The following is a 13,278-nucleotide window of genomic DNA, read 5'->3' as shown; positions in this document are numbered from 1 at the left end:
AAACAAACAAACAAAAAAAAGGCGGGGAGGGAGGTCCAGCGCAGTGGCTCACACCTGTAATCCCAGCACTTTGGGAGGCCGAGGCGGGCGGATCACGAGGTCAGGATATCGAGACCATCCTGGCTAACACAGTGAAATCCTCTCTCTATAAAAATACAAAAAATTAGCCGGGCATGGTGGCGGGCACCTGTAGTCCCAGCTACTCTGGAGGCTGAAGCAGGAGAATGGTGTGAACCCAGGAGGCAGAGCTTACAGTGAGCCGAGATCACATCACTGCACTCCAGCCTGGGTGGCAGAGCGAGACTCTGTCTCAAAAAGCAAATAAATAAATAAATAAATTAGCTGGGCATGGTGTTGCATACCTATTGTCCCAGCTACTTGGGAGCCTGAGATGGGAGGATTGCTTGAGCCTGGAAGTTTGAAGTTGGAGTGTACCATGATCATGCCACTGCACTCCAGCTTGGTTGACAGAGCAAGACTCTGTCTCAAAAAAAGAAAAAAAAAAAAAAAGCAGGGAGAGGGGCCCAGCATAGTGGCTCACGCCTGTAATCCCAGCACTTTGGGAGGCCACAGTGGGTGGATCACGAGGTCAGGAGTTTGAGATCAGCTTGTCCAAGATGGTGAAACCCCTTCTACTAAAAATACAAAGTTTATCTGGTATGGTGGCGGGCACCTGTAATCCCAGCTACTTGGGAGGCTGAGGTAGGAGAATTGCTTGAACCCAGGAGGCGGAGGTTGTAGTGAACAGAGATCGTGCCACTGCACTCGCCTGGGTGACAGCAAGACACCGTCTCAACAAAAAAAAAAAAAAAGAAAAAAAAAAAGATTTTCAAGTTGTGTTTAATTGAATCACCAAAATAGCTCATTGGAGATTGTTTTGTAAAGAGGAATGGCAGTTTATCGGTTGATTGTGGGAAATATATGTGGCCTGGAACCTGACCAGCCATCTTACAGGTTCCTTTCATCCCCGTGGGTAAGGCCATTTAGGAAAGAGTATTTCAGACCCGAGCATGAGTTGATAAATGTGGAATTTAGAGCAAAGGAAATTGAACCAAGTTGTGATCAATTTTTGAATTGCCCTATCCTTAACCTGAGAATAGTCTTTTAGACTCCATTTTCATGATGAAGTTGGTCTGCAGTCTCCCCTTCTCATGCCCTTGACAGCTTTTGGCATTAAGGTTATGCTAGGCTTCTTATAATTCTGAGCATTTGAGTTGGGCAGAGCTAGTTTGTTGTCCAGCAGGGCTAACTGGGAGTACCTAACGCATCCATGTGGACACATGTCATCTTGACGAGGAATTCGTTAATAGCATTACTCGGTGGCAGAGGCAGGCCATGGAGAAATGGTACAGGACAGGCACATTTCGAGGGCACTGGAAAGAGCCTGGAGTTTAGAACATTTTAAACATTGGATACCTGGGAAAGAACAGTCAAGGGCAGTGAAAAGAAACGTTGGCCACTTTGTTGTATTATCTGGGGCCACCTCTGGGTTCAGAGAACAAACCAAACAGTATGCCTCAGAATGGCAGATAGGTGGCCCAGGAGACTTCCGGGGGAGCCCTCTACCCTACCTTTCCTCAACAAGTACATCTCTTTTTCTCTTACTCACTCTCGCACTCTGTCCTTAGAATACCTGTTCCCTCGAAATACCCCATGCCTGAAACACAGTGCTTTATTTTTAATGTTTATAACTACAACAATATTTAAAGCCAGCTTCCTCCCTCTGTCTGTCCCTCCTGCACCCTGCACCCCCCATCTCTCTCTCTCTCCCTTTCTCTTTCTCGACAGGGTCTCACTGTGTTACTTGCCACTCTATAGAGTGCAGAGTGTGATCATAGCTCACTGTAGCCTCAGACCTAGGCTCAAGTGATCCTCCCACCTCAGCCTCTTGAGTAACTGGGACTTTAGGCACGTGCCACCATACCTGGCTAAATTTTTAAAATATATTGTAGAGATGAGGTTTCCCTATGTTGCCCAGGCTGGTCTCAAACTCCTGGGCTCAAGTGATCCTCCTGCCTTGGTCTCCCAAAGCATGGGGGTTACAGGTGTGAGCTACCACGCACAGCCCCCATTTTCTTTCTTGATAATAAGGTCACGTTTTATGATCTGAGATATTTCCTCTTGTCCCCACCCCTATTCCCATCCTTACCTATCCTACTATTTAGCATCTTTTGAGCTGGAATCTGAAGGCAGGGCAGGAAAGATAAATGATAAAATCTATACTTTCTTCCTTTGAAAGCAAGAGGCCTGTCTCTGCCCTAAAATTAGATGTGTCTGTTCTGTGTCCCCAGGCCATACAGGCACGCATGGTGGGCATTTAGTTCTCCTCAGAGGCAGGGAAGTGTAGTTGGAGAAGCATGGGGGTGGTGCAGCTGCTTCACTCTGGGTGCCTGTGTCCACCAGGCCACCAGGCGACCTCAGAGAGAAAGGGCAGTAAGTTTCGGGACCCTGGAGTTGCTCAGGCCGTGTTAATTCTCTTCCCCTTCCTTGAGTTTAGCTCTTTTTTTGTTCTGTAGCACAAACTTAGCAGTCCTTACACAGTAGTAAAGAAGAATAGAACAGTCCAGAAAAGGGCCATCTCTCCTGAGTCTGTTTTTCCTCTTCCACAGGAAGCTAAAAACACTCTCTGCCTGATACAGAACAAGCTCAAGGAGGAAGAGAAGCGCCTGCTCAAGAGTGGAAGTAAGGCTGGGCTTTGTAGATGAGCAGTTTACTCTGGACTAGCATTTTCAGCCTTGACAGATGTGTGTGTGTGTGTCTGTATTTAAATATGTATTTTCTTTTTTTCAGCAGTTTTTTTTTTAATGTAGTAAGAACACTTCACTCTACATCTTCAATTTTGAAAAGTATAATAAAATATTGTTGACTATAGGTACAAAAATATTTTCAAAAGGCAGTTTTCTCACAACTTCTATTTTGTGTACCATTGTATTCACTCAAGAGTCTGGTTTAAATATAGCATTTAAAACACATTTCATTCTTGTGCCAGTTAAGGTAGTGTTTTCCCGTGTTTAAATTATAGTTTGAAGGCCGGGCGCGGTGGCTCAAGCCTGTAATCCCAGCACTTTGGGAGGCCGAGATGGGCGAATCACAAGGTCAGGAGATCGAGACCATCCTGGCTGACACGGTGAAACCCCGTCTCTACTAAAAATGCAAAAAAATTAGCCGGGTGCGGTGGCGAGCGCCTGTAGTCCCAGCTGCTTAGGAGGCTGAGGCAGGAGAATGGCGTGAACCCGGGAGGCGGAGCTTGCAGTGAGCCGGGATCGCGCCACTGTACTCCAGCCTGGGCGGCTGAGTGACACTCCGTCTCAAAAAAAATAAAATAAAATAAAATAAAATAAAATAAATTATAGTTTGAATTATATGTGATGTGTAACTATAAGAAAATGTGGTCCTAGAGGTGTGTAGCATTCTGTATTTTCAGGCTGACTGATGGAAAACAAGCATTGGGATGCAGTGCAGGGAGAGGGACCACTCGCTTCGTGATGGTCCCCATGCCACTGAGATGCCCCCCATAATCCAGAATGGCTCAGCAAGACACTCAGCTGGAGAGACACAGGGTTACGTCCATACAAGGCCGAGATTCCAAGAAGGAGCTCTCTGTGACCAGGCAGCTTCCCTTATCCCTGAACTTCAGTGTCAAGTCACTGTCAGGGACCAGTAGCAGCCCAGGATCTTCCTGCTGAATTGACGGCCTTCTTGCACGGAGTTCCTCCTCCTCTTGCTGATTGCTCTTTCTTTTCTTCATGGCGAAATACTCTGTTTGATCTCATACTTGAGGCATCAGGCCCACACACATGCTCCCACGCATGCTCTCTCGCGCTCTCTCTCTCTCTTTCTCTTTCTTTGCCATTTCCCTTGTATCTCTCTCATTTTGCACCTTTTCTATGACTCTGTCATCTGAATCTCAGGAAACCCTGGAGGAAGGATAGGGACTGCTGGGCGGTCCTCCAGGAACAAGGTTAGGAAATTTGAAGGGCATGTCTAGCCAAAGCAGCCCTCCCCTTTTTAATTCCATGTCAGCCAGGAGCGTGAGAAGCAGCCCTCAGTGATCAGCCTGCATGGGGTTTGTCCCTTGCAAGAAGCCCGACTCAGGTAGGAGCCCTGGTTGGTTACTTGCATCCCATTGTGTCCCCGGGCCAGGATGCTAAGACCTGCCATGCTGATCTTACTTTATTCACCAAGATTTACCTCTGTGTTTTCTTCTAGGAGTTCTGTAGTTTTAGCTCTTACATTTAGGTCTCTGATCCACTTTGAGTTAATTTTTATATATGGTGTGAGATGGGGGTCCAACTTCATTCTTTTGCATGTGGCTGTTCAGTTGTCCTATTATTATCTGTTAAAAAGACTGTTATTTCCCCATTGAATTATACTGGCATGTTGTCAGCCATACTTAATTTTAATTGTCACTGTCAGCTCAGTGGTTTCAGTGTCAGCATGCATTAATGTCTTAGTCTGTTTTGTGCTGCTGTAACAGAATACCTGAGACTGGGTAATTATATATTTTACATAAAATATATACAGCATTATATATATGGATATATGCAGTCATCCCTCAATATCTGTGGAGAACTGGTACTAGAACCCACCTGTGGATACCAAAATCCACAGGTGTTCAAGTCCTTTGCATATAACCTATGCACATCCTCCTGTATACTTTAAATCATCTCTAGGTTACATAAAATACCTAACATAATGCCTATATATCACTTCATTCATTTGGATTCAGCCTAGTACTTGGCATGTGGCAAATTCAAGTTTCGCTTTTTGGAACTTTGTAGATCTTTTTGGAACTTTGTTGATTTTATTTTTTTCCAAATAATTGTAGAATTTTTTTTCCAAATAATTCAGATCCATGGTTGGCTGAACCCATGGATGTGAAATCCATGGATACAGAGGGCTAGTTTTGTATGTATCTGTATGTGTGTGTGTTTATATATATATGACATATATAATATATAATATATGACATACAATATATGACATACTGCCATATATAACATATGACAATTATATAACATATATTAGTATTAGTTTATATTATTATTATTATAAACAGAAACTTACTTGTCTGAAACTTAATGAGCCACAGTTCTGGGGGCAAGTCCAAGATCGAGGAGTTGCATCTTGCTGCACCATCCCATGACAGAAGGACAAAGAAAGGAGGAGAGAGAGCAAGAGATCAAACCTACAGCCTCAAGCCCTTTAATGACCAGCATTAGTCCATTCTTCAGGGCGGAGCCCTCATGACCTAAACACCTCCCAGTCTGCCCCACCTCCCAACACGGTTGCATTGGGATTTAAATTTCCAACCCATGCTTTTCAGAGACACATTGAAGTCATATGATAGCAATGGACTTTAGTTTACCTGCTCACTTCTCAAGTCTGTATTGGTTTGAGTTGTAAGAAGAAATTTTATTGAGCCTGAGGTACATGTATTAATTTTATTTTAAAATTGATTATATAATTTGATTTGCATTGCATGGGATAAGGATTTAATGTCTTAATTTCCTGGATGGCATAAGAAATGAACTAAGCTGAATAGTGGTTTAATTTTGTAGTCCTTAATTGATGTTAATATTTAATAATATTCTCTGTAAAGACTTTCAGAAGATTTCAAAGTAATTGCGTCGAAGCCCAGGATGTTGTTATTGACACTTTCTCCAGCTCCTAGGTTGGCCCTTCCTGTACTATAAAGCACAGCTCTTCTCTCCATGGCTAAAGAAAGCAGAAAACCTTCCCACAGTGCCCAGCTAGATACTGTTACCATTTCATTACTCTCTCTTTATTTGAGACGGAGTCTCGCTCTGCTGCCCAGGGTGGAGGGCAGTGGTGTGATGTCGACTCACTGCAACCTCCACCTCCCGAGTTCAAGCAGTTCTCATGCCTCAGCCTCCTTAAGAGCTGGGACTACAGGTGCGCACCACCATGCCTGACTAGTTTTTGTATTTTTAGTAGAGACAGGGTTTCACCATGCTGGCCAGGCTGGTCTCAAACTCCTAACCTCAGGTGATCTGCCCACCTCAGCCTCCCAAAGTGCTAGGATTACAGGCGTGAGCCACTGCGCCCGGCCACATCACCCTCTTATAGTAGGGGCATAGCAAAGCCTTTGGGCAGACTAACAATTACTGTTCTTCCAAACTAACTTCTGAGTCAGTCATCAGAACAGGGTCCTCCAAGTCCGTCCTTACAAAACCTGTGTGGCTCCCTGGGTGCAGAGAAGTCAGGTGCCAGGCAGTGAAAGGTCTTTCTCCCCACAGTGGAAACTCCTTCTATAGGTTCCCTTTAGGAAATATTCAGCCTATAGGTGCAAGACTCCAAAGAATGTATTTAAGAAATTAATATAAAGAGCTGTTCTGGCTGGGCATGGTGGCTCACGCCTGTAATCCCAGCACTTTGGAAGGCCGAGGCGGGTGGATCATGAGGTCAGGAGATCGAGACCATCCTGGCTAACATGGTGAAATCCTGTCTCTACTAAAAATACAAAAAATTAGCTGGGTGTGGTGGCAAGCGCCTGTAGTCCCAGCTACTTGGGAGGCTAAGGCAGGAGAATGGCATAAACCCGGGAGGCGGAGCTTGCAGTGAGTGGAGATCACGCCACTGCACTCCAACCTGGGTGATAGTGCGAGACTCCATCTCAAAAAAAAAAAAAAAGGGTGTCCCATTGAAAATTACTTTGGAAAAAATCTGTCTTTGGGATGGGATTTTCCCCAGGGGAGAACATCACATCACCAGTTTTCACTGCCAGTCACTAAGATCATCCTTCTCCTCAGGGCAGCCCCATTCGTGCCATTCCTAGCCTGGCCTCCTTGCCTCCAGTCTTACTGTGTTACCTTACTAGCAGCCTTCACTTCCTCATCTTTGTCACGATCTAGGAACTTGAGTTCTGGTAACGCAGCCTAACATTAGTCGGATAATGGGTTTTTCCCTGAACTAGCCAAGCACTTGACAGCTGGCTATTCAGTTTTTAAATTTTCAGATTTCCTCCAAGGGCTTCAACACAATTAATTTGAAAACTCTTCCAAAAGTCTTTGCAGACAATATGTAAAAACTTCACTGTCTGGCACCTGATTTCTCTGCACCCAGGGAGCCATGCAGGTTTTAGAAGGATGGAATTGGAGGCGTTTGTGTCGCTGTTCTGATGACTGTAATAGTGTTTCTAACCAATGATTTTCCTTGCTTTGGAAAATTATTTTTTTTAAAAAAAACAGCACATCATTGTCCACATTAATTCTTCACTAAGCATCTACAGGCAAATCCGGAGAGTCTTATAAAATCTAATGCATCCAAAAAAAGGCTAATGCACGCAAACCTTACTGGGCAGAGCTGTTTAGTTGTGATGATGAAGCCACTCCTTTGTTTTGCCTGCTTGTGTTCCTGCCAGGTAATGATGACTCGGACGTAGACATCCAGGAGGATGACGAATCCGACAGTGAGTTGGAAGAAAGGCGGCTGCCCAAGCCGCGGACAGCCATGGAGGTGCTCATGCAAGGTACCCCCGCATCTTTCGCTGGCCTTCCTCCTTGTGCCCCGTTTCACAGAACACCTGGCCAGGACTGGGGCAGGCTGCTTAGTGTTGAGGCCCACAAGCACTGTGAATGGCCCCTGGAAGCAGCTCTTGCTCAGGTTTATCCTGTCCTGTTGTTTATGGCTCTTGAACTGCTCAGTGGTCATGTTTGCTCCTAATATTCTTACTTGTCTGTGATCCCAAGACTGGATGGTTCATATTTATGGCTTGGTATTTCTCACAGAGCCACAAGAACACATTGCCTCTGCCACTCTCAGTGCGATGATATACCTAATAGCCTGAAAATTAATGCAGAAAGGGACTTAAATGAGCATCTCTGCCTTAAAAAAAATGTTCTTCTAATTCCTTTACTCATCACAAAAGATTCAAGTAACAAAGCTCGGCGCAGTCACACATGCCTTATTCCCAGCTACTCAGGAGGCTGAGGCCGGAGGATCGTTTGAGCCCCGGAGCTTGGAGCTGTAGTGTGTGATGATTGTGTCTGGGAATAGCCACTGCACAGTGGGCTGGCGACATAGAGGGGCTCTTAAAACTAAGTTAAAACATAAAAAGACTCAGGCAACAACATTTGTAGAGCGAATGTGAATGCTGCCCTGGGGTCTTCCTCATGTCCCACTCCCACCTGGCAGGGCTCATGGCCAGTGGCCAGGGTGGGTGTGTCTTTACACATTACCTGTCTGTACATATACATATGCACATACATGCACACTCACACGCACACATACACACACATGAAGATCACCTGAAAAAAATTTAACCTGAGTGCAATCAGACGGTATGTATGGTTCTGCAACTTGCTTTTGTTTTTAAAAATTAAATACAATTGGAACTCTTCTTTTGTCAGTAATAGATCTGCCCCCTACTTTTTTTTTTTTTTTTTTTTGAGACAAAGTCTCACTCTTGGTCCCCAGGCTGGAGTCCAATGGCATGATCTTGGCTCACTGCAACCTCCGCCTCCCGGAGGGAGCGATTCTCCTATAATCCCGATCACCACACCCAGCTAGTTTTTGTATTTTTAGTAGAGACGGGTTTTCACCATGTTGGCCAGGCTGGTCTGAGGTGATCCGCCCGTCTCGGCCTTCCAAAGTGCTGGGATTACAGGCTTGAGCCACTGCGCCAGGCCATGTCTGCCTATCTTTAGGTTGCATCATTAAAAGTCAAATTCTTAGGTCAAAGGTTCTGTAAATTTTTAATTTAGTACTACAAAATTCTCCTATATTTGCCTTTAAAAACATTTCTTGTCTACCACCTGTTAATGTTTGGAGCACTGTTGCTTTTTTTTTTTTTTGAGACAGAGTCTCATTCTGTCATTCAGACTAGAGTGCAGTGGCACAGTCTCAGCTCACTGCAACCTCTGCCTAATGGTTTCAAGCGAGTCTCCTGCCTCAGCCTCCCAAGTAGCTGAGACTACAGGTATGAACCACCATACCTGACTAATTTTTTTAAAAAATTTTTGTAGAGATGAGGTTTCATCATGTTGCCCAGGCTGGCCTCAAACTCCTGGCCTCCTGTCTCAGCCTCCCAAAGTACTGGGATTATACGCATGAGCGTCAGAAAACAAATTTTGAATTCTATTTCCTGCCTTATTTTCCAAGGTTTTATGACTTCTTCATGCTTTTGTTATTCTCAGGAAGACCTGGCAAACGCATTGTGGGCACGATGCAAGGTGGAGACTCCGATGACAATGTAAGTCCCCTGCTCCCCTCAGCAGTTCTGTGTGCTCTGGGCTTGGCTGTCCCATAGATGGGAGTGGCTGAGTTGCTGCCAGCAGCCAGGGAGCCGTCTGTGGTCAGTCCAGCCATGCCTCCATGCATGGCAAGGTTGGCCTCATGAGGCTCTGGACTCTTCCTTGCTCATGGATGGTTCATTTCTTTTCAAGTGAATGTGCTTGCTCTGCTTTTTTCGCCTTCTCACTGTTCTTTCCATTCTCGCTTTCCAAAGATGGAAGCAGCACCAGCTCTCTTAGGTAAATGCAAGACTTCCAACTCCAAGAAGCAGGTTGGTTTTCTGTTCTGCCTCATGTGTTTGTGGGTGTCTGTCAGCCCTCCCAGGACCAGCCAGGGGCCTTGCCCTAGGAGTGATGCTTCCTCTCTCCTGGGCAAAAAGCCACTCAAAAGGGATCCCATGGTGACAGCGGGATCACGGAAGGCCCCTATGCTAAAGAGGAGGCACAAGCACTGAGCCTGGAGACGGGGAAAGCTCAGGCTGGCAATCCTCAGGCCCTGGGCCGTAACCTAGAGATGAAGGAGGACGCCGAGGGCTGGGCTCAGGACCAGCCCTCCTCCCTGGTCTGTGCTGGGGAAGGAATGGTGAAGCAGCACTGTCCCCAGACCAGGCCCCTGGGGTGCCAGGCATGAGGCTGAGATATCAGGCTGCATTGAGCTTTACTGAGTGGATAACTCCCTGGAGCACTTAACCAAAAAGGGAGTCTAGGAGACTTTGGTGGGATCCGGTCATCAGGGCTCTGCTGGCCATTACTCAAGTCTGCGTTCTTTGTTGCATCCCTGGCAGTGCTGTTCAGCCCACACAGCGAAGGGCAACTAGACAGAGACTGACCCCAGGCTGCCTCCATTGGTGGATACACCTGTGTCTGCAGCATGGCACTAGTGGCTGCACAGAGACAGAAACAGGGCCTTGCGTTCTTGCACACAGATTCACGCATCCGCAGCCTGTGCTGCTGGGGAATTCACAGTGGGGAGAGGCCGCTCAGGCTTGCTGGCAGGATGCACAGAGATTAGGCCTTGAATTCACAGGGCACAGTCTGTGGAGAAGCAGAGAGAGCAACTAGAAAATAATTTTCTTAACAAGCTTGGGCGTGGATGATAAATAGCTTCTCTCTGTCTTGCCCATCCAAGACAGAAGCAGAGGGAGTGTGGCATGGGGATACTGGAGCAGCACCGCCTGTCTCTTCTCCAAGGTGTGCCTTCTCTCAGAGCGAATGCATTAGTTGCAGCTGAGCTTTATGCCTGGTACTCACTTGTTTATTTCAAAGAGGCTGTGTCCATGCAGCCCTCCAGGCACAGGGTTCCATGCTTTACGTGTTCAGGCATCCAACACGTGTCTGTTGAGTGCCTGCCACATGCCAGTGCTGTCATGGATTATGGGGAACGCAGCAGGGGGCAGAGACAAGCCCCCGCTTCAGAGACAAGCCCCCAGCAATAATGATGGAGCGGCGGATCCAAGGCTCATGGTGTTAACAGGAGGAATAACAGCTTCAGGGGACAGGGAGTGACAGGGAACAAGGAGGGGGTGGCATCTTCCACAAGCTCAGCAAAGGGCTCTGACGTGGTGGTGTTTGAGCAGGGCCTGAGTGGAGGGAGCGAGTCTGTGGGTTGGCGGCACCTGGGCATGTGGAATGTGCTCCTCACGTTGAGGAGCAGAGGCAGCTGGTGTGACTGTGGGTGAGCGAGAGAGGCAGCAGGGGCCATGCAAAGCCTTGCAGGGTGAGACGAAGACTCTGTTTTCTGAGTGTGGTGGGGAGGCCCTGGAGAATCGTGAGCCCAGAAAGGTCAAGAGCTGACACCCATTTGAGAGAAGCCAGTTAGGAGGCGCCTGCACCTGTGGAGGTCAGAGATGATGGTGCTTGGCCGAAGGTGTGGCAGCAGAGGTGTTGAGAAGTGGTCAGGTCCTGGGTCTGTCTCTAAGAACCATCAGGTTTTGTGAATTGATTGGACACAGGCTGTTAGAGAAAGAGAGAAATGAGGGTGCCTCGGCAGGGTCTAATCAGCAGAAAGCAGAGTTTCATTTTCTGAGATGGGGCCACCTTGACAAAGGGGCTTGGAGGGCAGATAGAAAGTTTGGTTTTGGACATTCTGAGTGTGACAGCCACATGCTAGGGTTGAGTAGTCAGGTGGAATTTAAGTCTGGAGTTCAATGGCCAGGTCTGAGCTAGATACTGAATTTTGGGAGTCACTCTTATTTGGTTGATACCTAAGCCACAAGGATAGATGTGACTGCCTAGGGAGAGCAAGTAGAACGAGAAGAGAGGTGACCCAAGGTCCTGCGTGCACCTGCCCTGCAGAGGTCGGGGAGGAAGGGGCAGGCAGAGGAGGCTGGGGCGCGTCAGCAGTGAGGGAGGGGGACCTGGACTAGAGAAGGGGCCTTGGGGGATGGAGAAGATGGGTTTTAAGGATGAAGGGGTGATTCCACAGCTCAAGCAGAATGAGGCCTGAGAATCAATCCTAATCCATTGAATATTTCTGTCTTGATAGGAGCAGTGCTGGGGTCAGTGGGTGAGAGTCCGGGGGAACTGAAGCATTCGTGAGGGGCAGAGGTGCAGACAGTGAGTTCAACGACTCGCTCAGGAGCTCTGTGTGAGGGGAGAGAGACAGGGCAGAGCAGCTGGAGAGGAAAATGGGATTACGTTTGGGTTTTTTTCCAAGAAGGAAATTACAGCATTTGTGTGTTCCGATGGGAATGATCTAGATAGAACGACCAGCCATCCTGGTTTACATGGGACGCAGGACTTGCCGTTTTAAAGCTGGGCTGAGTTGGTCACCCTGGATCTGATGAGGAGGGAGAAGGTCTTTCACTTTACTCCCTTTCTTTTTTTTTTTTTTTGAGACGGAGTCTTGCTCTGGAGTGCAGTGGTACAATCTCGGCTCACTGCACCTCCGTCTCCCAGGTTCAAGCAGTTCTTTTGCTCAGCCTTCTGAGTAGCTGGGATTCACTTCACTCCTTATACCCATGCCTATGTTGCTTTCTATCCACAATCTGCAAAAAGCCAAAATAGGCCTCCCTTCCCTCTCTCCAAGCCCCTGTCCTTCTTGCCATCGGTAGGGGGAGTCTCTGGGTCCACTGGCCCTCAATGCAGATCCAGAGTGCTTCTGAGACACTGTGGGAACGCCAGCCCCTGCAGCACCACACAGATGCACCTGGAGTTTGGAGGATTCTGGTTGGATGATAAATTCCAGCCAGCAGTACATAGCCTCAGTCCCATCCATATGCCCTCCCACAGCCTGCCTGGCACTCTGCCGGCCTCTTCCTTCACACAGGGATGCTGCTATAGAAAGGGAGGCACAGAATCTTAGGACAAGATGTCAGGAATGAGGTGGAACCCCCTGTTGCATCTGCCATTTTTTTCCTATAGGAGGACTCGGAGGAGAGTGAAATTGACATGGAAGATGATGATGAGGAGGAGGATGATGATTTGGAAGATGAGAGCATTTCTCTCTCACCAACCAAGCCCAATAGAAGGGTCCGGAAACCTGAACCCCTGGATGAGAGTGACAATGACTTCTGACCCTCTTGCCAAGGGACCCTGGCAGATTAAAACCCTCAGACTTTATAGGTAAATGAGAACTTAGAAGGTTAGGAAGGTAACACCTATTTTGTTCACTAAGCTGGCTGGACTCATGATTACTGAAGCAATACTTATTTCTGCTTCAGCCTCCTATGTTTGCATTCCATGAAGCTTAAATAAGAATTGAGGCCGGGCGCGGTGGCTCAAGCCTGTAATCCCAGCACTTTGGGAGGCCGAGGTGGGTGGATCACGAGGTCAGGAGATCGAGACCATCCTGGCTAACACGGTGAAACCCCATCTCTACTAAAAATACAAAAAAATTAGCCGGGCGTGGTGGCAGGTGCCTGTAGTCCCAGCTCCTCGGAAGGCTGAGGCAGAAGAATGGCTTGAACCTGGGAGGCGGAGCTTGCAGTGAGCCGAGATCGTGCCACTGCACTCCAGCCTGGGCGACAGAGCGAGACTCCGCCTCAAAAAAAAAAAAAAAAGAATTGAAGCAAATCCCTAAGAT

At 47.3% G+C, this 13,278-nt stretch overlaps 1 protein-coding gene across 5 annotated transcripts in view; it reads left to right on the top strand.

Moving 5' to 3' along the window:
• Positions 1-12,960, top strand: part of CLUAP1 (clusterin associated protein 1) — a 39,647-nt gene extending 26,687 nt beyond the window's left edge. For 4 of the 5 annotated variants that reach the window (XM_033235942.1, XM_033235945.1, XM_033235943.1 and 1 more), the window contains 4 exons: positions 2,610-2,682; positions 7,385-7,492; positions 9,159-9,214; positions 12,618-12,960. In XM_033235942.1, the coding sequence (XP_033091833.1) occupies positions 2,610-2,682; positions 7,385-7,492; positions 9,159-9,214; positions 12,618-12,770 (390 nt within the window). In that variant the 3' untranslated portion in view covers positions 12,771-12,960. Of the gene's footprint in view, positions 1-2,609; positions 2,683-7,384; positions 7,493-9,158; positions 9,527-12,617 lie in introns of all 5 variants that reach the window. The other variant, XR_004443049.1, reaches the window with a different exon arrangement.
• The last annotated feature ends 318 nt before the right edge of the window (positions 12,961-13,278 follow it).

Source organism: Trachypithecus francoisi, unplaced genomic scaffold, assembly GCF_009764315.1.
Source record: "Trachypithecus francoisi isolate TF-2019V2 unplaced genomic scaffold, Tfra_2.0 Lachesis_group15, whole genome shotgun sequence".
Classification (NCBI taxonomy): domain Eukaryota; kingdom Metazoa; phylum Chordata; class Mammalia; order Primates; family Cercopithecidae; genus Trachypithecus; species Trachypithecus francoisi.
This window is presented reverse-complemented; position numbering and strand designations above follow the sequence as displayed.